General features: G+C 44.1%; 1 protein-coding gene across 1 annotated transcript in view; it reads right to left on the bottom strand.

The window, feature by feature from the left end:
- The window catches only part of col7a1 (collagen, type VII, alpha 1), an 82,541-nt gene that overhangs the window by 28,284 nt on the left and 31,229 nt on the right, over positions 1-23,028 (bottom strand). Inside the window, exons 24-72 of the mRNA XM_036532813.1 lie at positions 22,850-22,986; positions 22,522-22,648; positions 22,247-22,390; positions 21,688-21,861; positions 21,429-21,454; positions 21,163-21,189; positions 20,964-21,008; positions 20,704-20,811; positions 19,594-19,665; positions 19,321-19,356; positions 19,135-19,188; positions 18,591-18,662; positions 18,351-18,464; positions 16,382-16,408; positions 16,217-16,270; positions 15,893-15,964; positions 15,599-15,658; positions 15,411-15,446; positions 15,135-15,179; positions 14,660-14,695; positions 13,100-13,144; positions 12,498-12,533; positions 12,139-12,174; positions 11,969-12,001; positions 11,615-11,686; positions 10,833-10,892; positions 10,549-10,584; positions 9,608-9,688; positions 9,122-9,157; positions 8,808-8,852; positions 8,508-8,579; positions 8,120-8,164; positions 7,594-7,629; positions 7,119-7,160; positions 6,343-6,423; positions 5,953-5,988; positions 5,831-5,866; positions 4,853-4,933; positions 4,468-4,503; positions 3,288-3,359; positions 2,551-2,595; positions 1,852-1,887; positions 1,679-1,714; positions 1,243-1,347; positions 904-969; positions 710-745; positions 512-547; positions 232-279; positions 22-57 (exon numbers count right to left, since the gene is read on the bottom strand). Of these exons, the coding sequence (XP_036388706.1) occupies positions 22-57; positions 232-279; positions 512-547; positions 710-745; positions 904-969; positions 1,243-1,347; positions 1,679-1,714; positions 1,852-1,887; positions 2,551-2,595; positions 3,288-3,359; positions 4,468-4,503; positions 4,853-4,933; positions 5,831-5,866; positions 5,953-5,988; positions 6,343-6,423; positions 7,119-7,160; positions 7,594-7,629; positions 8,120-8,164; positions 8,508-8,579; positions 8,808-8,852; positions 9,122-9,157; positions 9,608-9,688; positions 10,549-10,584; positions 10,833-10,892; positions 11,615-11,686; positions 11,969-12,001; positions 12,139-12,174; positions 12,498-12,533; positions 13,100-13,144; positions 14,660-14,695; positions 15,135-15,179; positions 15,411-15,446; positions 15,599-15,658; positions 15,893-15,964; positions 16,217-16,270; positions 16,382-16,408; positions 18,351-18,464; positions 18,591-18,662; positions 19,135-19,188; positions 19,321-19,356; positions 19,594-19,665; positions 20,704-20,811; positions 20,964-21,008; positions 21,163-21,189; positions 21,429-21,454; positions 21,688-21,861; positions 22,247-22,390; positions 22,522-22,648; positions 22,850-22,986 (2,927 nt within the window). The remainder of the gene's footprint in view (positions 1-21; positions 58-231; positions 280-511; positions 548-709; positions 746-903; positions 970-1,242; positions 1,348-1,678; positions 1,715-1,851; positions 1,888-2,550; positions 2,596-3,287; positions 3,360-4,467; positions 4,504-4,852; positions 4,934-5,830; positions 5,867-5,952; positions 5,989-6,342; positions 6,424-7,118; positions 7,161-7,593; positions 7,630-8,119; positions 8,165-8,507; positions 8,580-8,807; positions 8,853-9,121; positions 9,158-9,607; positions 9,689-10,548; positions 10,585-10,832; positions 10,893-11,614; positions 11,687-11,968; positions 12,002-12,138; positions 12,175-12,497; positions 12,534-13,099; positions 13,145-14,659; positions 14,696-15,134; positions 15,180-15,410; positions 15,447-15,598; positions 15,659-15,892; positions 15,965-16,216; positions 16,271-16,381; positions 16,409-18,350; positions 18,465-18,590; positions 18,663-19,134; positions 19,189-19,320; positions 19,357-19,593; positions 19,666-20,703; positions 20,812-20,963; positions 21,009-21,162; positions 21,190-21,428; positions 21,455-21,687; positions 21,862-22,246; positions 22,391-22,521; positions 22,649-22,849; positions 22,987-23,028) is intronic.

The following is a 23,028-nucleotide window of genomic DNA, read 5'->3' as shown; positions in this document are numbered from 1 at the left end:
AATTTATTTAAGAGGACGCACCTCGATTCCAAACTCAGAAAGGGCTTTCTTCACATCCTGAAAGTGAGGCAGAAACAGAATTTCTTAGGAGACAAAGTAACAAAAATAGAGGAGTGTTGGCATACCAACACTGTGCTGCACTGTTCCATAATAACAACAGCCATTACTAATGATTGTGTATTGCAGGGTATTTTTGACAGTATTACTCATGAATTGAATAGCAATTCTTACCACTGATGTTCCTGGCTTGCCTGGTCCACCATCCTCTCCTGGGTCACCCTGTCAATCACAGCATATATATATACACATATGCACTTGTATGTATGTGTATATATACACATAACATATATACAATGAGCTGTACAGCACTCCAAAACACCCACAGAAACACACACACATACATTGCTTGCACACACACACACACAATATATGTTCAGATTTCTGGTCCCAATAACTTCTCTTTATCCTTTAGGGGTGTGAATGGGTAGGATGTGGGGTGGATGTAACTCACCCGGTCTCCTTTAGACCCTGTTGCTCCCTTCTCTCCCTGAAACACAAGGATGCAACAACAGATGAAGGACAGACATCCCAATTTCCGTATGCTTAAGCATCTGTACCATGTGGAGCAGAAAAGGGTGATGTGCTATGGAAGATGGCTGTATTGATGTGAAAGTTTTTAAAATTACAGACATCGACAGGACAGACTCACTCTGGCTCCTACAGCTCCTGGAATTCCAGGGACCCCCTGAGAGATAAAAAGAATTGCTGAAATACGTTAAAAAGATACCCTATTACATGACGTTATATGACATAGTACATGATTTCATAAAATATATAAACAATTTTTTCAGGGTAATGCAAGTAAGGCTGAGGTACAAATTACTTTTAGGGCACGTTACTTACTGGAGTCCCGGCGGGGCCCTGAGGGCCAGGGATCGGTGCTGTCTCCACGCCTTTCAGGTATACAACCTGGGTGAGAGTGGGAGGGAGGGAGCAAGAGAGAAAGAGAGAGAACTACAGTCAGAGCAGAAACACTGGAATTTACAATAAGACAGGTTTGAGTGTGTGCTGTGTGTAGGCTGATGGTGCGTCTGTATTGGAAACACTGTACTAGTGTATTGGAGTGTATTGATGTGTTGGAGTACATCTGTATTGGAAGTGACAATAGCACAGAACAATGAACAAGGGGAGACAGTGTAGTTACCTGTAGTGTGGTGAAGTTAGGGAGACAGATGCAGTTACCTGTCCTGGAGGTCCAATACTTCCAGGGACCCCTGGGGGGCCGGCGGGTCCAGGAGGACCCGCTGGCCCCACTAATCCCCGATCCCCCTTCAGTCCATCCCGTCCCTGAAACAGAGGTACACGCCAAATGGTCAACAAATGAGAACAGACAGAGCTTCTTTTCTAATGTTCTGTTCTAATGTTGAGTCTAGGGCTACATCTTCAGTACTCGTCATTTCAGTACAAATTATAAATACATAGACCAAGACAAGTGATGAGATAGAGACCAGGAAAAAGGAGGAGACAACAGGAGGTAAGAGACAGAAATAAGGATGAAGCCAAAAAGATGGACGAAATGGTCAGTCACGGTTTGTGTGACAGGCTGAGGTGAGAGAACCACTGTGAAGTTTGCGGAGCGTGGAATGGACAGAGATCTGCAGGGCACAAGCGTACTCACATCTCTCCCTGGGGCTCCGGCTTCCCCCTTGTCACCCTGTAAACGGGACACTGGAATGAAATGGCGATGCACAACGCAAAGAAGTCCCGGCTCGCAATCCGCGGCACGCCACTTTTGCACGCATAAAAATGTGAACACCCCAGGGTGTCTCGCTACCCAAAACTAGCTCTGACCTTTCTGCCGTCCTCCCCTGGTGTGCCATCCTCTCCCTGGAGAGAAACACAGAAGACGGTTCATTTCAGTCAAGTTTAATTAAATCTGTAAAAGGGTTCCCGTCCCAGCAAAGACCTCTCCCTATCAGCACTCCTCATCAGTTTCAGGCTGGGAATGGATTTTGTTTCTGAATGATAAAGTGGCGTTGAGAATTCTACACAGTGACAGTGATTAGAATCAGAATCCAGCAGCAAACAGTCTCAATGCTAATGAATATTAATAGGCACCTGCCTTCAAAGGAATGTTTTAGGTTCAACAATGCGGGGGCAGAATTTTGTGAAGCACTGAGGGCTAGTGAATAAAATGAAACTACAGGACTGTCAAAGGTTATGTCACAACACTTAAAAGTGTAAGTCCTGCATTGTCTTCTCTGTAATACAGGTCTAGAAGTGAGTAGTCTTAAGGTAGGGGCATGCTCATAGGAAGGGAACTGTTTAGATTTGACTGAAACCAATAGTCAAAAGTATACACAAGCCAGGCAAGAAGATTTGCTACGTTGGTAAGATGGTAAAATGCGTATGGTAGAGTTATTTTTATGACTATCCAGCATGACGGTCCATTGAGAAAAACACATGCCAAATTAAACTTTTGTGCTTAATGAATCAGATCTTTTGGTCAATGTTGATAGTCACTACCTACAGGTATGGGGAAGGACTCACCATCTTGCCAGGAAGTCCAGGTTTGCCATCTTCTCCTGGTTTCCCCTGAAAAGACACAAAACAAGAAAAACAAATATGAACCATCAGAGGTGTGTCTGTGTGTTTGTGTATGTGCATTTGCATGTGTGTGTATAAATGTGTGTGCGCGTGTTTGTGCAAATGTGTGTGTGTTTCTCTGTCTGTCTTTGTGTATTCAAGTGTACATACTTGTGTGTGCATTAGAATGCGGCTCAGGTCGCATATTTTTGTTCGAACCTGACCTGAGTCCGAGAGAGTAGTAACCGAGCCCAACCCGAACCTGACAGACATTCTGTTTTTTACGTCCAAACCCGACCCGAGCCCGACGCAGTTAATGTAAGCTGAAGCGCTGAGTTTGTGTTACTCTGTCACGCAATTGTTACCATGGTTACAGCTTGCCTGTTTACCCTGATTACACATGTGTGGGCACCTTGTAAATGACCGTCAAAAGGCATTGTTTTATATAGGCTATAGGTAGATTGTTTTAACACACACACGCACATTACGCAATGTCATCAGCAGTTCTTCACACATACAGTAGGCTACAGTTGCACTCCTGCGTTGAACACTAACAACACCAGTGGTGGCAGGTGAGCGAACGGTCCCGTCGGGCTCGGGTCGGGTATCCACCCTATGGTGTGTGTGTGTGTGCGTGTGTGCATGTGTTTATGTTTGTGTGTGTTTGTGTTTGTGCATGTATGTTTGTGAGGGGTACTCACAGGTGTGCCAGGGTTTCCTGGGGGCCCAACTGGTCCAGTAGGACCCTGCTCCCCTCTCAGTCCTGGGAGACCCTGGAGTGCAACACCGTCAACAGTTAACACACTTCCTACATACACATACACGCTATCGCGGTCAGCACTGACCCTACATACACACTGCTATTGCGTTTTACACTGACACTACACACACCCTGCTAACATGGTTAGCACTGACAGTACACGTGCACTGCTGTCATAGTGAGCCCCGACAGAACACACACTGCGCCATTAGCAATTTCATTCCTGCAACAGTACTACAGCACCCTCTGTCACACAAACTGAATCAGTGCAGACGTGCACATTTATACTTAAGGGCACTCCTGCAGTGAACTCTGTATTTGGTTCACAAAAAAAAAAAAAAACACGCTATTCACCACTCCAGACCTCAAAAGCTTTGTTTAATCTTTACTATATCAGGTGAGTCTGCTAAAAACATCTCCTTCTGCAATGGCGTCCTGGGGAGACCAGGGTAATGAACAAACCTTCTGCCAGTCTGACACAGAGGTGGGTTCGGTTGCCAGACCGACAAAGTCTGATTTGTGAGTTATACAAGCCACCAGGGTTAATGCCACCATTCTGTTAATAGAGCCATGGGACCTTTCATAATTACAGGGAGTCAGGACCTTGGTATAACTGCTTTCCCCCACTTTCGTCAGACAGATGGTGCATTGCTTTACGCCAATCTGTCTGAGAATTCTCAAGTACTAAAAATATTTTTTTTAAAAAAACAGAAAAACAAAAAGTAGTCGGGCTTCAATACAGTGTTGGATGAGGCAGACAGTTATGATTACTCTGGGCCTTGATCTCCCCCTTGCTTTGCTCATAGATATTAGCTAGCTAATCCTTTTTCTGCTTTTGCTTCAGAGACTCTGAAAAGGTGACATCCTGTAAACTGAAACCACTGTGGGCGCAGTTTGCATGTGCTAGTGTATTCAGCAGTTTCCACGTGCAGAATCTCCTAATTATTTAGTGCGTGGAACCACTTAAATATAGGAATCTAAGAATGAGCTCCCCAATCTCTTTGACAGAATAGCATAAATAACTGTCATCTGGTGGAGAGTGTGCTTCTCCTCTCCAGGCTGTGCATTTGGGAATGATATTGTTCATGTTATCTATCAGAATTCTGGAATGTTTTACTCACATCTCTCCCTGGCTCCCCGGGTTTTCCAGGATCCCCCTGAAACGTCAACACAGTAAAACAAAGAAATTTCTAATGAACCATTCTCACAGTTACTGCATCAGGTTTGACTTTACATATATGGCTGTTACGCATCCGTGTACTCTGTGAATACTTATTCAGTAGCATGGTATTTTCTTTTAGCCTCATCCACTGCATTCTTCTCAGTACTGTCTAAAATTTCGGTCTTTGACAAGTGAACAGTTTAAGGCGGGATGACAGGCATTGAGAGAGGCAAAGAGTTGTATTAAGTGGAGTGCAGTGCAAATACATATTTTTCACATGACACATGTGGGTATGTCATTAGTACGTGTGCATTCTTGAAGACAAGGAAGTAGGGTGCACTGACCCGGAGTCCTGCGGGCCCTGGCCCGCCTGGTTTGCCATCCAGCCCATTGCGTCCATCCAACCCAGAAGCCCCTCGCTCACCCTGCCAAAGGAGAACATATCAGAGAGAAAGAGAGATGGAGAGAGGTAGGGTCAGTGGGGATTACCGGGGAGGAGCTTTTTTCCTGTAATTAGTTTCCATTTCCTTTGATTCTGGAAGGTCCATATGCCATTCCATTCATACTGCGTCTCCTCCTTCCACTCATCTCTGGGAGGGGGGCGCCAGTGTAGCATAGGGGTAAGGAGCAGGGCTTGTAACTGAAAGGTTGCTGGTTCGATTCACCGCTGGGGAACTGCTGTTGTACCGCTGGGCAAGGTACTTAACCCAGAACTGCCTCAGTAAATATCCAGCTGTATTAATGGATAACACTGAAAAATTGTAAGCTAAGTAAGTTGCTCTGGATAAGAGTGTCTGCTTTATGCCAATAATATAATGTAATGTAATGTAATCTGCAAAATGGATATATGCGCTCAGAGGGGAATACTCGTAGTTCAGGCTGAATGCATAACTGAGAGTGACTCTGAGCCTACGAGCCATCAGACGCAGTTTACTTTCCAGGCCCTCGCTTTTATTCTCAGCCTACTGCAGCTCCGCAGAGTGTGCCGCATAAGGGGGCTCAGAGATGGATTGCCTCCCCTGGCCGCAGAGTTCAGTGCCCGCCCTACTGCGCTTCATCCCACTGGGAATCTGCGGGCTGGGAAACAGAATCCGGTGGAATGAAGGACAGCATGACCGGCCAATCAGCAGTCTGCACTGTGTCCCCATGTCCTTAGTGGTTTAGCTATATTTATCATACACAGTCATAAAGTTATTGTAAATGTCCATATCCAGCAGACTGAAGGTTTTGTGATATCTAACCACACATTTCCTTCTTCTGAATCTTCCTCTCTCTAAAAGCAGTTGTACATTTATTGATGATATAGATAATATTGTTCAAACCTTTTCCCCTGGGCTTCCTCTGTCTCCTGTATCACCCTAAGGGGAAGGAGACAGAAAATAACATGACCTTAAAGAATGGCAAGGCAGAAAAACAGACAGATACACAGACTATGTTCACTCACCCTGGGTCCTGGGGGTCCTCTAAGCCCATCAGCTCCCTACAGAAACACAATGCATTGTCATTACACTTGTGATCTACAACTACATGCAGACGTATTGTAACTACACACAGCCACCGCACTGATATACTAACATACCATCATAAAATTTATTCTATGAGCAATTTCCCTCAGCCAAACAATTTTTTTACTCAATGTTTTCTGCTTTAAACAGCCTTGTGATCCCCGTACTTTTCATCCCTATCTAACTGTTTGTCCAATTTGTTTTCAGTGAGGTTACACATATTATATAAAGGATCACCTATTATTTGATCAATAATAAAAAGAATAGAATAGATCACTGAGTAAGAAAGCCAAATGTGTTGCACAGGCAAATACAGGGAGCTCACTCACTCGCAGCCCTGGGGGCCCTTGAGGCCCCACCTCCCCCTTCTGTCCTTTGGCTCCATGCTCCCCAGGGTCACCAGCATCACCCTGAGAGTGACAGGAAGTGACATCACACAGCAGAAACACATACAGTTCCAACAGGCAGCTCCTCCTTCATGTGCCACAAGAGACTTTTCACTTACTTTTACATACTTACTATGCTTTCTCATTCTGGTTCTTTCCATAACAAACTTCTTGCATTTAATGACGTACAGTATTCTGGAAGTTTGTTCAAATGAACAGCTATAAACTGTAATTCTACTCATCTTGAGTCTGTCAGTGCAAGATTTGTGAGAACTTAAGTCCCCCATTTCCTCCACACATCCTCTCTTGATTTATGTCTGTGTGTTGTACTAAAAACAATCATTGCATCCAGCCAACTGGTACAACTACAACTGGTAGTGTCTCAGAGTTCATTTCTGTGTAGCCATTTTAATCTAATATGCATTGTCCTCCTCATATGTCACAGGAAGCTCGGAGATGATTAAGGGTACCACACTGAGCAGACTACCAAGATGAAGACAGAAAGAGGTTTCTTCACTACTCAGGATCAGACACACAGGTGTATTTGAACACAATGTTTCTAAGGTGTACAGGACTGTATTGTATATGAGGATATTGGGGAACAGAAATCAGAAAGTCAACACAGCATTCCTGTAGTCATCTTTGCAGCTGGCGACTGATGTGCATCTTCACTGAACAGACTGCTGGCTGACAGGGAAAATGAAGGAATATATGTGCACCTTTTCTCCCCTCTCCCCTTTCAGCTGCCTTTGCAGGTCCACCTGCAGCAACAGACAAATGGGTCACAGACATAGAAAGAGAGACATACAAGACAGGTGAAGAGACAGGCGGATAGTGAGAGAGAGAGAGAGAGAGAGAGAGAGAGAGAGAGAGAGAGAGAAAGATATGCAGTACAAAGATATTATTGCCACAACAATGAAGAGACAGGTTTGATTCTTTTGTACGGTTGCTTTTCACTCACAAGAAACAATAACCTCTTCAGTTACACAATTTGATTCCATGTTTTATAAAATCACCTTTTTATGTAAATTTGTTAAATCATACATACTGTGCAGGACACCACTCAAGGTATCGCGTGATAGTTTTTATTTTAGGCTCCACTAAATAATGATTTTGTGACTTGGCCTAATCCTTGCTCTCTTGCTTGTTATGTGCTACATAAATTCAGGAGAATTAGAATACATCTGGGCTTACCATTTTCCCTGGGGGTCCTGGTGGCCCTTGGGCTCCCTGGAGAAGCAGTATTATAGGGGTTAATTTAGCAATGGGACACTCTATGAAGAGTGATAGACAAGAATACAGATACCTTTCATTTATAATAAATACATTAAGGCAGAATTATACAACCATATATATACATTTTGCACATTCTGACAAGATGACATATGCAAATTGGTTAGTCTTCTTACTCTTTGCAAATGAGTAAAATTATTTGCATTTAAATAAAGGTGTGAACTTCTCTCTTCACCCACTTGGTGTTTACATTTGTACATCGATGTGACAGGTACAATCAATCTCATTGTCAGTGGTGCATTTTGGCCCACAATGCACTGCGCCCATGGGCCCAGTGACCTGCTGTTCTGGCACAGATCCTGTGCATTAAGACTGAGTCCCCGTCTACCCTCATGACTGGGATAGGGAGCCAAGAATACGCTGGTGTGTGCCTGGAGGAAGTGTGTCTGCAAGGCAGGATAAGAGCGAGGGCCGAGCCATCTCTCACCTGATCCCCCTTTTCCCCCCTCGCTCCTGGTGCTCCAGGACTGCCCTGTGGATGAAAAGACAGACAATTATTTGAACAAATGAGGACAGAAATGGACAGACAGACAGACAGACACTGACAGCAGCACTCATGGCAAATAGTGACAGATGAACACAGTTATTTACTCAAGTGAACAAATATATCTACAAAGATACAAAGCACAAAAGACACACACACACAGACACGCACATGGGGAAGGGGGTGTGTAAGTGTGCTTACGTTTCTGTACGAGACCAAGAGAAGGAGAGAAAGTGGGAGAAAGTGAGGTGCATGAATGCGTCATCATCACCGTAAGCTCAGAAATAGTACTCGATGTACTGCTTATGCATAATGCAAAGATGTGACTCACATTACGGCCACTTTCTCCAGGATCTCCCTGGTCACCCTTCTCTCCTGGGCGCCCAGGCTGACCCGCCAAACCCTGAAACACAGCGAACAACCAATCACAACAGGTAACTCTGCAGCCCCAGGCCCAAACTGGGGCACCGAGAACAACCAATCACAAATCTGCATATTGCTCTGAAGATGAGCACTTTAGCAATAATTATAACTAATTATACAGTGCTTGATCAGTAAAATAAGTAATTCATATATGGCACTCACCAGACAGTTCAGTTTGTGCCTGTTTATCAAAAGTAAAAGCACTCACCCTCAGGCCCCTCTCCCCTGACTTCCCTGGCAAACCTGACTCGCCCTGCAATCACAACAGCAACTCATCTGAGCGCACTTGCATTACTCTTTCAACAGCCAAACAGTGAGTGTTACATGACAGATGAAAATGCATGGGATTGAGTTTTTAAAAACACCACAGCTTCACAAGCTCACACATCACAATTAGAGCATTTTCACCAATAAGATATAGGGAAAATTTTGATGATTATAATCTTTTTTGGGGGTTAATTAGTAAAATTATTTCTCCACATAAAATATAAGGTAGCAAACACGGAGAAGAGAAAGAGTTACCGGAGTGCCTTCATCCCCCTTCTCTCCTTTCTCCCCCTGCAAAACAAGACTTCAATCAGACAGACAGGTACAGAGTGACATCTGGTCTATGGAGTTAACTAAGATCTACACATACTTTTACCATTGCCTATGCAGTGCATCTGTATTTATGTATGTAACCTTTAATGATCCTGGACCTGTAAATGGGGTTGACTAGGGTTGTTGCAGTGATACAGCAGGTTACAATGGCACAACTGGAGTAGGTGCAGAGGTTTCAGTAGAGTTTGAGTAAAGGTATGGTTGGAGTAGGTCTTGGTATAGAGTTGTAGTTGACAGAAGACAGACTCAGAAAGAGGCCAGAGTTGAAGTACAGATGGAATAGTACAACTGGAGTAGAAATACACAGTAGCAACTGGAGTGGAAATATCAGTTTGGGAACAGTACAGTAGAGTGGTACAATTGGCCAGTATTTGACAGAAGGTGAAAGGCAAATGCAGTGACCCTGACCTCTTTCCCTCTTGGCCCCACTGGACCTGGGGATCCTGTTCGCCCTGACTCCCCCGCCTCACCTGGATCACCTCGATCCCCCTGCAAAAAATCAACACACACTGAGACTCTCTCACACACTGAGACTCTCTCACACACACACACGCATACACATACACACACACACACACACACACACACACACACACACACACACACACACACACACACACATACACACACACACACACACACACACACACACACACACACACACACATACACAAACACACACACACACACACATAGATCTTGGGACACAAACACACACAAACTCATGCACTTTGGAGTGATTGATAAGCTCAATTACAGCTGTTGTGTTTTGGGTTGCTGGATGTGTAAGCACATGTATAATTGAGAGAGTGAGAGTGATCCTTCATTTCCTTGTGTTTACAGTAAGATCCATGTGAAAACAAGAGGTTAAACGAGTGAAATGATGTCCATAAATCCACTCATGCCAGAACAAGTGAGAGAGCAGACACACAAACATAAACCAAGACCCAAGGACTTGCACACACACACACACACACACACACACACACACACACGCACACACACAGAGACCCAACATCTCACAGGCGCACAGTCGCACCAGGATCCAATGACTCACACATACACATTCATGTACACACAAACAAACACATATTCAATGACTCATGTACACACACATACAAACATACTGAGACCCAACAGCACACTACATGCACGCATGCATGCACACACATACAGCCAAACAACACTACGTACTAACGTGCACAGAAGAGCAAAAGAACATACTCTGAAAGAGACACAAACAAACATCTACTAGACACCTACTGAAGATACACTGCACCAACAGATATAATGCAATACAATCCATAGCACAGAGACCAAGGGAATGGAATGGAATGGAATGCTCTCACCTTGACACCTGGCCTACCAGCCAAACCAGGGTTACCCTGGAGAGAAAAGACATAAAGATGTACATGTTTCTTGTAAAACAGATCATGAGGAACAGCCTGTTCACCATTGGGTTATACCGTGGGTGTGCAGAAAATACCATGCTAATGGATCACATGAGAAACTGGTTCTAATGCTTTACACACATGCCATCCACTGTTGTATATCAGCCTGATATTGACTGATACAGAAATACTAATTGGGCTACACAGTACATGAAGTACATAAAATTGTCCCTGCAACTCACCCTTTCCCCTGGTTCACCCTTTTGTCCTGCCTGACCTGGTGACCCTGGACCTGGAGACCCCTGAGAGGGAAAATATGCAAGAGAAAGAGAGAAGAAGATAAAGAGAGAGAAACAGTTTGAGAAATTAATAACATAAGCAGTTAAAATACAGTGTGGCCAGAATACCCACACAGTAATATACAGTATACAGTGAGTACAGAACACAGGCAGTAAGTAAGTTTAATATGAAGACACAGATGACCACTTCCAGTCACATATGTTATTTATGCATATATTGAAAAAGGACAAATACAAACTGAATTTATAAGCATTATCAGTGTAAGTTGTCTTAATGTGAAAATGCAATGCTTGTTTTAATAATGAAATTTATTGCTTGTTGATTAGTAAACCTGAAAAGGTATTAAATTTCAACAAGACTGCAGGTTTACACTGTAGCACCCCATGATGTGGACTAAGCCATGTGTATACATGTAATCAGCTTCATGAAAGTATAATAAGACACTCATTAGACTCATTAGACTGGTTAGTTTGTGTCTTTATCAACAGCACCTGAATGCTAATGACTAATGACATTATCTGGGGAAATCTGAGCTCTTGCACCTTCTCCACTGGCCCTGAATACTCTGTCATGCAATGTATTGAAGGATGCAATGTGTTGAAGCCTGCCAGTCTGGTCACATCATACCAGAGTAGCACACTGTATTGCACTACACATACTGTGAGCCACAAAAGGTTCTCAGTCGCACAGCGCAGCTTTCTGTACCCCCTGGGTACCAACTCACTTTTTCACCTTTCTCTCCGGGGTCCCCCCTCGCCCCTTTGGGACCCTCCGAGCCGGGCAAGCCACGGTCACCCTGAGAAAGGACAGGAAAAGAGATAAATGTTTAGCTATAAACCTGTATCAACAACAGCACTGACACATAGTACCACAGTAACCATGGTAACACAAATCCCGGTTTCTGTTCCTCTGAATTAAATGTGTCGTAGAAGTTATCTTCACTGTGTAATGACAGCCAGTTTTTTTAGCACAGGAAGAAAGAAGTGACTGATTTTAAATATAACTTTGCAAACTCTAGAGTGTGTAACTATAGAATGATAATGAACATTTTTTGAGATACAAAATACAGAATGCATACCCGTTCACCTTTGCTCCCAGGCAACCCCGGACCCTGGGGAGAAAAAACTCACCTATATCAATCAATGAATCAGCTGGTGGAACAAAACTGACCAGTGCATCAGGTGAATAATCATGATAACTTAATTTCCTATCCAGTCACATGTTGCCTTATGTGTCGGTGTAACTCACACTTCGCCCTGGCTCCCCACGAGCTCCCTCATTTCCCTAAAGACAGACAGACAGACAGAGGAAGAGGAGGAGAGATGGCGACAAGAGGAAAGGGGGATGAACAGGCAGCCGTCACATACAGAGTTATTGGATTCTATCCAAAAGGCGGATTTAGACAGCTCAATGACTTTTTGTGCTGATGGTTCTTTAGCAATCTGGTCGGACAGCCAAGCATCTGTAGCTGCATGTCTTAACTCGTCTATGTAGGAAAGAACAATAAGGACTACCTTTACCAGGACACCCTTTCAATTAAATGTTTTCAACAAATATCAGTATACACCCAAAGCACTGTATAATTATTTGGCATCAAAGAATCTTACCTTCTCCCCTGGCTGCCCATTGCTCCCTGGCAAGCCCTGCAAATGAAGTGTAAATAAACTTCAAAATCAAAATACACCAATGCCCCTGTCAACAAATCAGCAAACACAGTGCATGCAAACACAAATCAAAACACCACACAAAAAAGACTACTACACTAAACACAAATCAACAGCAAGTATAAGAAAAAAAACACTAAACAAAATTATCACTCAGTACACAGACACAAATCAAAAAAAGAGCTTATTAAAGATGCTAAAGATGCAACTATCTTACTGCGCCCTTTTTATATTATATTATATTATATTATATTATATTATTATTATATTATAGATAAAGAAGCCATGCTCTATACTGTAGAACCCCTTAAATAATGTCACTATAAGAGATATCTGACAAGCCAGTTATAAGGAGGGAGCATTGTATTTTAATGATTTTGATACTAATCTTAAATTATGCTACTTATGTACTACCCTTTCTGACATAATAGCGATGATTAGTTAATTAATTAAACTGAAAATAACAGAAACTGGGACCTAATAACACAAGTGTTGTTCCACAATTAACAAAAAATAATGACTAAACAGGACTAGATTGTACTCACCCTAAGTCCTGGAGCTCCAGGTAAGCCTGGTTTGCCTGACTCCCCCTGGGAAAAGCCATATCAAACTGCAGGTCAGAGATACTGTAGCTACTGTACTGACAATTCCTTCTTTCAGCTGTAATTTTAGAACTACTTTAACAGTTTTAGATCTACTTTAAAATACACATTTACTGTATGCTATATCTCTTTGATATGTTTTCTTCTTTATATAGCTGAGTAGCAGTTATAGCTAGAAGAATAAACAGCTGTAATTTCCCTTGGAAATGGATCTCTTAGGACACAAGTTTCAAATGTTGATGATATCATGACGTATACTTTGTCTAGCTTGTATTCAAGTAGTTGGGGCTGTCCAGTTTTTCCTTGCAAGCTTGATGCTTTTGATTCAGTCAGGAATCAGGGTTACAGCTGGGGTTGGCACTGCTTTGTAAATTTTGCTGTGTGTTCCTGTGGGATGCAGTTGATTGGAGAAGTGTGAACGGAAGGTGTGTTGGGGATCCTTCATTCCTGGCAGTGCGTCAGGTATGAAGAGGTACTGTATCTGTTAGTGTCCAGATTCACCTTTTCTTGACTTTGGGTCTCCTGATTTGGATACATTGCCAACAGGTCAATGTGGGCTCAAGGGCAACACCAACTTCTGCAATATGCCTATGTGCCACATTACATCATTGGCATAACAGAAGTTCATGAGGGGTAGCATCCTTCTTGAGACTTTGCAGGAACACACTTGCTTCAGTGTCAGAGTTTCTGTTTCAAGCCACTGTGCAAAATTACCCGTTGAGGGGGCATCATTGCATCTACACAATGAAGCTAAATCTGTAAAGACGCCTTGTTCCAGAACCCTGTATATTATTGAAAGCAGAGAGGTGGGGAGGTAGCTGCAGGGGTCATAATTTCCCTGGTTACTATCATGGACTGGCACCAGACACTTGTCTTCTGGTGACCGTATTTGCCAGCCATCTCCTTCCTTCAGGTCTGATATTTTCTTCCTCTGACCTTCCATAGTTGTAAGAGTGCTGTCTTTATCCTTCTTGAGTTATTGCTTCAGGTAAAGGTTTAATTGTATAGTTTTCTTCCCTGCTGGCCAGTGTCTTAAAGTTTGTTGCATTTGTTTGAATTTGTTGGACTTCAGTATAACTCTAGGCTGCTGGTCAGCTGCTCCCACATGATAATTGATTATCCATGTCTTCCAGTTTGAAAGATTGATTTGTTTTCCATTGTTTCCCTTCATCAAAGAAGGACTGTTCACCACCACAGGGTCTTCATTGTTGCATTCTTCCATGACAGGGTCAATCTCTGCTATACATCTAGGAATGGAAGGTTTTTCTGAAGCTCCTCCTCTCTATTGGTGGACATAATACTTTGTGAAGGGTAAGATCAAGTAGACTGTATTTTATGTGTTGCCTGTAGCTGTTTCAGCAGCCCTTCCAGATATTCCTGCATGGTTTTGGTTCTGGATTTGATTCCGAATTGACTATGACAGCTAATCAGTGTTTATTAAACTCAATTTGTCAGTAAATAATATGAGAGTGCTTCACATATTGAATAAAGTACAACACCTACCCTCTCCCCTGCAGGGCCAGGTGGTCCCCTCTCACCCTGTAACAATATTGCAGTCAATACAACCATGGTTGCATTAGCAATTTCATCTACACATCCAGGCAGCATACAGGCATTTCCTGTCCATGCATACAGGGTTCACAGAGAGATATTTCATTCCTGCAAAAGAGTCAACAGCAGTGGCCCCTGTATATGCGATTTGATCTTAGACTTCCATTAAACACTTAGGAATGTATGACACAAACACAGGGCCCACAAAGAGAACCCAAGACACTGTTCTACACAGTGACATGTCTATACAGAGAACTGTTAGGTTCAATTCAAGAATTCAATTCAGACACAAGACTCAAGAAACAGGGCATTAACACAGCATGGTTCATATGGTCCTTTTCCATCAGTTTGGTCGCTTAAGGTCTCACATGCAAACAAAGAGACAAAAATGTCCAGTAAAACGGGTGTGCACAGAGGCATCACTCACCCTGTCCCCTTGTAACCCAGGTTCTCCTGCTTCTCCCCTGTCACCCTAAAAAGAGAAAGGGACCTTAGCATAGCCAATTCATTCCTTTTTAAGACTGTCTTTAAAGTCAGACACTCTGGATATGAATGGTTAACTATAAACACACACACACACAGACACACAGACACACACAAACATAGTTGCACACACATACACACACAAAAATACATACACACTGCCACCACAATGAGATATCTGCTCAAACAGACCTACAGAGGATACGGCACACACTCTTACCTTACTGCCCCTTTCTCCTGCAGGGCCTCTTGGACCCTGAAACAAATACAACAGTTAGCAGAATCCAACACAACACCAACACTGTTCAGAGAAGCCCAATGCTAATCCACTGACAGTGTGATAATGTTGTGTGTAACAGTAAAGATAATGACTGTAAGGGTGATGATGTGATAATGTCAATATCCTACCCTGTCTCCCGGCTCGCCTGCTCTCCCTGGAGTGCCGGGCAACCCCTCTCCAGAGTCCCCCTGAAACAGATACCATCAACTCACTTTCCTATACACACGAACAAACACATGTACAAACATGTATTCACATGCATGCACGCAGTTACATACATGGACAAGTATACACATACACACACACACACACACACACACACACACACACCTACACATCCATCAGAAATTCACTGTCCAAATACACAAGCTCCATAATGTGACATAATAACTAGACATAATAACTGGGAGTGGTCCTGATACCTTGTCTCCTTTAGGTCCTGCTGGTCCTGTCAATCCACGGGGTCCCTGGGTCCCAGGAGCTCCTGCATCACCCTGGTTACACAGAGACACATGTGACACACCCAAACGTACTGCACAACTACTACAACTGTCTGCGGAAACAATCAGCTACAGTGCCACACAGGAGCTTCAATATGTCTGGGTTTAGACATAAGACTGGAAGAAGAAATAGTCAGCATATATCTGAGGACACGGTAAATATGTATCTGAAGAGATGATCAGTGTTTGTCTGAAGGGAGTTTATTTGATGATCACAGCATTTAATTATCAGATTAAATTACTCACAGGTGACCCCTTGTCCCCCTTCACTGCAACTCCACTGCCTACACCTGGTGGCCCCTGTAAGTGTGAGGAAGATGAAAGACCATGAGAGGAAGGGCCAGGCATGGGATACAGAAAATTCTTTCCTGAAATTGACTTGAGCTTGAAGCGCAATGAAATGATACTCACCCTCTCGCCAGAGTTGCCCTTCTCCCCCTAAAGAGACCAGAGATCACAGTGAGTGGAGCCTACGCCCAAAACACCCCCTGCAGCCTACCTGTGCCTCCTCCAAAGCCTCATTCCTGAAGTAGCCCAGTTTCTTAGCGCCCCACCTCAAATTTTACCCCGAACGTTGTCGCATACCTCTTCGGCAAAAAAAATATATATAAATTAAGATAAATAATAGAACACAACAATACTACGCTGTGTTTCCCCTTGAGTGTGCCTGTGAAAGTAGGGGCACTCCCACTGTCCCTCTGTGAGCCTGTGCTAGACTGCACAGTAATGTACGGAGGCATTCTGCTTCCCTTCCTCAGCATTCAGCACAAGCCTCTTATCACACCGACTCTAACCCCAGTCTTTATTTGTGATTCCGCAGCCCCATTCGTCACTCCTCCACCTCCCGCCTACGGTGTGTCTATACATCAGGACGGCTCCTCATCGACGAGCGCCGGTTGTCAAGGAAACATGAGAAGACAGATCAGGTAAATGGAAAAAAAGGAAGATAAAAGAAAAGAATGAAAGAGAAATTGAGAGCCAGAGCAAGTGAGTCAAGGTGAGAGAAGTACTCATTTATTTCTACCTGGAGAATTCTGACACAAAATTCTGAGTGCCACAACAGAAGAGAGTCTTTACTGCAGTGATTTTAAAGTCAAGTCAATTAAGCGAAAAATCCCATCAAGCTTCATCCTTTAATCCTCCTCCTCAAAATATTTAAACATATAATACAGGTATGCAGCATTCAGGAAGGCGTGAAATGGCAGAATAAAGCCCCCATCAAGCCACCTTTGTGGAGGCCTGATGGAATTTTAACATTGGGATGGCAGTATCCCAACCACTAATTTACAGGTTGGCAAGGCATACCTCATTCCTATAAAGCAGGAAGAGTTAAGCTGTTTTTGGGGATGACAACACAATGAACAACAATGACCCCAGCTAGATGAGCCTTGCTAGACCCTACCCCAGGACAACAATTCTAGGTGGTTAGCTAGCTAATTTGATTTTTAGACAATAGGCATGCTAGCTAACTCACTAGTCAGCTAGCTAAATTGCTACCCACCTAGCTACTTCATTTAATTTTATGCCTGTTTACTAGTTAGCTATGTGCAGACCTTCATCTCTTGATAGCTAGCTTGGTAGACTGGTCACTTTGTTTGGGAAAATGTAATTTACACATTAAATGGCAAATTAAACTGTACTTGTCACCCAAGCTAATAACTTATGGTAAAAAAAGGGAAATGGGAGTTTAATACTGTACATTCATTTAAATCCATGTACTCTGGCACAGAAATGCTTTGCTCTACAGAGAACCCAGAGGGATGGAATCACTTTTCAAGAGCTACATAAATCAACTTGAGAATACAAGAACTTCTGCTTAGTGCCTGTACATTGGACAGATAAACTTGACCAAGGACTACTCTTTATTTCTCACGAGGTTGATATTTTTTAGTCGGATAGCCAAATTGTTAACTAACTAGTTAGGGAGCTTGATAATGATTGTGAAAACGTACTGCATACTTGTCTTAATATGCAAGGATTCACCATTATAGATTACGAGGTGATTAAACCATGACTGAGCAACCTTACTGATAATCAATATTGCAACAATTCTCCTGTTATATTACATCAATTCACATGCATAGGGTCATTCTAACACAAAATATACACAGTAGTACCAAAATAAATTATACTGTATCTCCCTACAAAATGCTCATAACATACAAAAGCAGCAAACCACTCACAAGTGCAAATTACTTTTTCTCTGTATTCTCTGCCTTTAAAAGTAGTGATACCCAAATGAAGCCTAAACAATTCTTGAAACATTTTGGAAACACACAAAGTGGACAAGCACTACTGAAGCATGCATAACCAATGACTGCTACATTCTTTAGTGTAAGTTTTTGTGGAGACAAATATACACAGGGAAAAGAGGTCTGACCTTGATGGAAAGCCCTGGGGTGCCTGGTATCCCAGGGCGACCATCTTGTCCAGGGGGCCCTGGTGGCCCCAGGGTGCCCTTAGCTCCATCACTCCCTGGGCGACCTGGGGTTCCCTATAAAATATGGTGTAACCATGAAACTACAGTAACATGTTAAAGATTGCATTGCCTCCCACACACACATGTGCGCACACACACACACACACACACACACACACACACACACATAGAGTTTCTCACCGGTATTCCAGGAATCCCAGGTTCTCCTTTCCGTCCTGGCAGACCCGGCCCAACAGAAGACCCAGAGTCCCCCTGAAACAGCAGCAACACCCCAACATCACATTCCACAACTGTACATTACACCCCAACATCATATTCTACAACAACATACCTGAGAATTACATTCCAACATCACAATCTACGAGGTCATAGCTGCACATTAAATATGCACATATACTCTATAAGGTAATGGATGTAAACATCACATCCTAGAATTAGACCACTATTGCACAATGTACTGTATACCTGGGCATTAGATCCCAACGTGACAACTCAAATATATCACTCTAATATTGCAACCATCATGTAAACATTTTATATATAAGCTCACTGCAAAAATTACACGCTAATAGAATACCTAACAAGAGCAAACACACAACAACCACTTCTACATAATCATACTGCCAGCAAACCACAAAACATGAATTTTTCCTAATGTCACAACGAGCCTGACAGAGTTTGGGGCTGGAGAGTTACTCAATGTTTGGGTGTCACACTCACTCACCCTATCTCCCTTCTCCCCCTTTGGGCCTGGTGGTCCTGTCACACCTGGCTCACCCTGTCACAAGGAGAGATGGGAGTTACACATACAGTGCACAACCGACATTGTGTAGTTGAAAATGAACTAATAAAATATCAAATAAACACACAGGAGACCGGATGTGATTGACAGCTGTCAAAAGATACTCACAGGGTCTCCTCGGACACCAGGTAGCCCTTGAGACCCCTGTCAAAAGCAGGAAGATACTTCATTACCATACTAAATAAGTCACATACCCAGCATATTCATTAATAGCATAAAGTAACTTAGTGCTGAGTCAGTGAGAGATACCCTCCTAAATTTGGTCCACACACACACACCCACATACGCACACACACACGTGCACACACTCACACACACACACACATACACGCACGCACACTCTCTTCCCCCAGGGGCCTAGCTCCATGGTTCCATACTCACTGGCACACCCGCAGGCCCCGGGGTCCCGGGACGCCCGGGTAGACCCGGAGACCCATCCAGTCCCGGAAAGCCCTGGAGACAGTGTGAGAGAAAGAGATCACAGGAGACAACAGAGGCTGAGTTTAAACACACAGTGGAGTTCTGCATGTGTACAGTGAAACTTTTTAAAAAAGTACCTCAAAGGCTGACATGCCAACATGCCAAGGTGTTTTCTCCCAAAAATATGCATTTTAATATCTGTATTCACATGAAAATTTAAATTACTTAAGCAGTGAAGTGAAGTGGTGAATGGTGGTGAGTGGTGGCACCATTGGTCACGTAAATGATGCCACTGGATGCCATGACATAAAAAGTGTACCAAAAGCTGGGCAAGTATCCAAGGCACTGAGGAGTTATGATACATATTTTAACACTACGGAAGTAACTGAAGCAGAGGCATCAAATAACTGTTCTGGTAAACATATGGTGCCACCAAAAATAATGTGAGTGGGATGTGTAAAACGTTGTGATAAATTATTTTTGTCAACATTTTTACAGCAGTCATTTTTACAGTTTACATTTTTTGCTTTGTTTTTCCAAAACATCTAAATACTCTTTTTCCACTGATTGTTGAAGCTGTATTATTTTTTGATTGGAAAGAGCAGCTTTTCAGTTTTTCTTTTCTTTAAAAAAAGGGATCACCTTAAAATCACAGTTCCCTTGTACTCCAATCCAGACTAAACAACTTTGGATCAGTGCATTAGTACTGAATGGATTTGTGCCCAAGTGAGGTAGAAGTGCGCACTGATGCAATGTAGACTGATGGGCTGACATGTTTGGATTCAGATAGTTGTGTGCATAACAGAAGTGTGTATGTATTGCTGTTCTTGCAACTTTATTAGATGCACTTGGTACTCTTGCTTTGTACGTTGCTATGGATAAGAGCATCTGCTAAATGGCACAGAAATCTTGGTGACAGAAATCAAACTAAGCTCAGGTAACAAGGAGAAAGTGACTTGGCAGGAGGGGGGAGCAGGGGCAATGTGGAAGACACCAGTGACCATAACGGAAGGGGGCGCTTTTTAAACCCAGTAAAAAATGCCACTCCATTCATCCTCCCTCGGTGCTCACCCTTTCGCCTTTATCCCCTCGCACAGAAGGCCCCTCGCTGAGGCCTGGCTGCCCTGGCCGGCCCTCCGGGCCTCGGGGCCCCTCCCTCCCCGGCAAGCCATCTCTACCCTGTAACATGCGCACAAACACACACACACACACACACACACACCATCACATTCAGTGAAATGAAACTTCATTGAAATTATGAGAGCATATTCAACATGAAGTAATCCGGAGTGAAATCATGCTGTCTGTCACACTTGGAGGACATCGCTTACGGGTTCCCCTTTTCGTCCATCGAGTCCGTCTCTGCCCCTTTCCCCCTGGAGGAGACATGCACAAGTGATTAGCGCAGCTCAGATTAATAACTCATGAAAACAGATGATACTGATCACAATACTGATAATACTGATCACATTGAGCCACATTAAGCAGGTCATGACTGCTGCTAACAGAATGCCATAAATGGGTTGTTACCTTTTCGCCTCGCTCCCCTTTCTCACCCTGAGAACAGAAAACACAAATCAGAGACAAATATGAAACAAATATAGAGATAAATCAAAGACAGATACAGAGAGAAATTAGACAGAGAGAGAACATACTACAAGTCAATTATCTATCACTTCAGTTAAAAGCTCAATGGGACACAGTAGAGCCCACAAAGTGCAGAATATTGGTGCTGAAAACTAACTCAGGCTGTAGAGCATCCGGTAAATACAGACAGATCCACTGCTGGGACTCACCCGTGGACACTGCACTGTGCACACCTCTGTTCCGGGCCCCTGAAAGCCAAATACAGCACACTCTGAAACTCTGAAACACACTCGCACACTCTGACAGACACACTGATGAGCTGGGACACTGAAGTCCTGATAGAACACCTGACTGGCACTTTAGCTGACTTGTTGACACACTGGCTTACTGACTGACAGCTAACTGTTAGGACTAACTGATGCAGCGCTCAGCTTCCTGGCTGACTGAAGTCCATCGCCCTGACCTGGCCCGGTCCGGGGGCTCGTGCCAGCCCGCAGAGCAGCTCTGCCAGTTCTGAGTGCAGGCGGCCCAGCAGGGCGGCATCGCGTCTGTATAGGAGATTCTGCGTGCTGCCGTCAGTCACTGCGCGCCGCAGCTCCTCTGAGTCCGCACGCCCCAGCCCCACCGCCAGCACCGTCACACCTGAGAGAGAGGGAGCGAGACAAGGAGAGGAGGAGAGAGGGAGACAGAGAGAGAAAGGAGGAAAGAAAGACACCCTTAAAGTACTCCAGTAAAATTTAAAATCAGATTAGACGTGTCGCGCAACGTGTGTTTGTGGGCACCAACCCTGACGTGTGTTACTGTGTGTAACGGGGGCTTGGCGGTGCGTGTGTGTTAGTGGTGTGTAAAAGAGAGTATGTCTATGGCTGTGCAGTAGGGTGTGTCTATGAGCGTGTGGGGGGAACGTGTTTGTGCATGCGCAGATGTGGGTGTTCATGGGCATCTGGTGGGGTGTGTGTTTGGTACAGCACTGTCAGCAGTAGAGTGCAGTTCATGGGTATGAGGCATGTTTTGTGCGTGGACAAACCAGAGGCCCGGACGGCAGCAGCAGGGGCAACGAGCTCATCGGTGGATTTGCCATCTGCAATAATGACCAGAACACCAGGAACCCTGGGTCTGCGACCAGCAGAGGTGGTGAGCAGGTACTCTCTGGCGAAGGTCACTGCCTGGCCTGCAGGGGGAGACAGAGACACAAGAATAGCAATGCAGAAATCCTTGTGTCGTGGTCATTCAGCACTACACAATAACACAACAAAGGGCATGCTGGGATGATGAGGGTGAGTCAAAGAAAAGAAGCCACACCTATGGCATTTCCTGGCTCTTCATCAAAGGTCGTGGTCAAGATCTCTTGCAGCAGGGTCTCGCTGTTGCTATGGCGATTGAGCAAGAACCGCACCTTGGGCTGTGAGCTGTACACTACCATCCCCACCTGGCAAATGCAGGTATTACACCATTAATCAGAATTACAGTTCAGCTACTCAGCTCCCATATTCTGAAAGCTGACATGACATGTACCTGAAAAAGACTAAGGGTGCTTACGAGTAATGCTTGACTAGCGACCTATTTTCAAGCACTGCACTTTGCACCAGGTATAAAGAAGCTGATGAGGACGGTGTGGCCCTCTGCTCACCTGAGAGTCGCGGGCCCCAATGGTGGTCAGGGATCCGGCCGCGCTGGCGAGGAGAGAGAGCAGAGGATCCGCCAGTCCCGTCCGGTCCCGAGAGGCAGGGACCAGAAACACCACGTCCAAACGGCCGTCCACACACACTGAGGCAGGGGGGAAGTGGGAGAGAGGGAGAGAGAGAGAGG

This window comes from Megalops cyprinoides, chromosome 7, assembly GCF_013368585.1.
Source record: "Megalops cyprinoides isolate fMegCyp1 chromosome 7, fMegCyp1.pri, whole genome shotgun sequence".
Taxonomy (NCBI): Eukaryota; Metazoa; Chordata; class Actinopteri; order Elopiformes; family Megalopidae; genus Megalops; species Megalops cyprinoides.
This window is presented reverse-complemented; position numbering and strand designations above follow the sequence as displayed.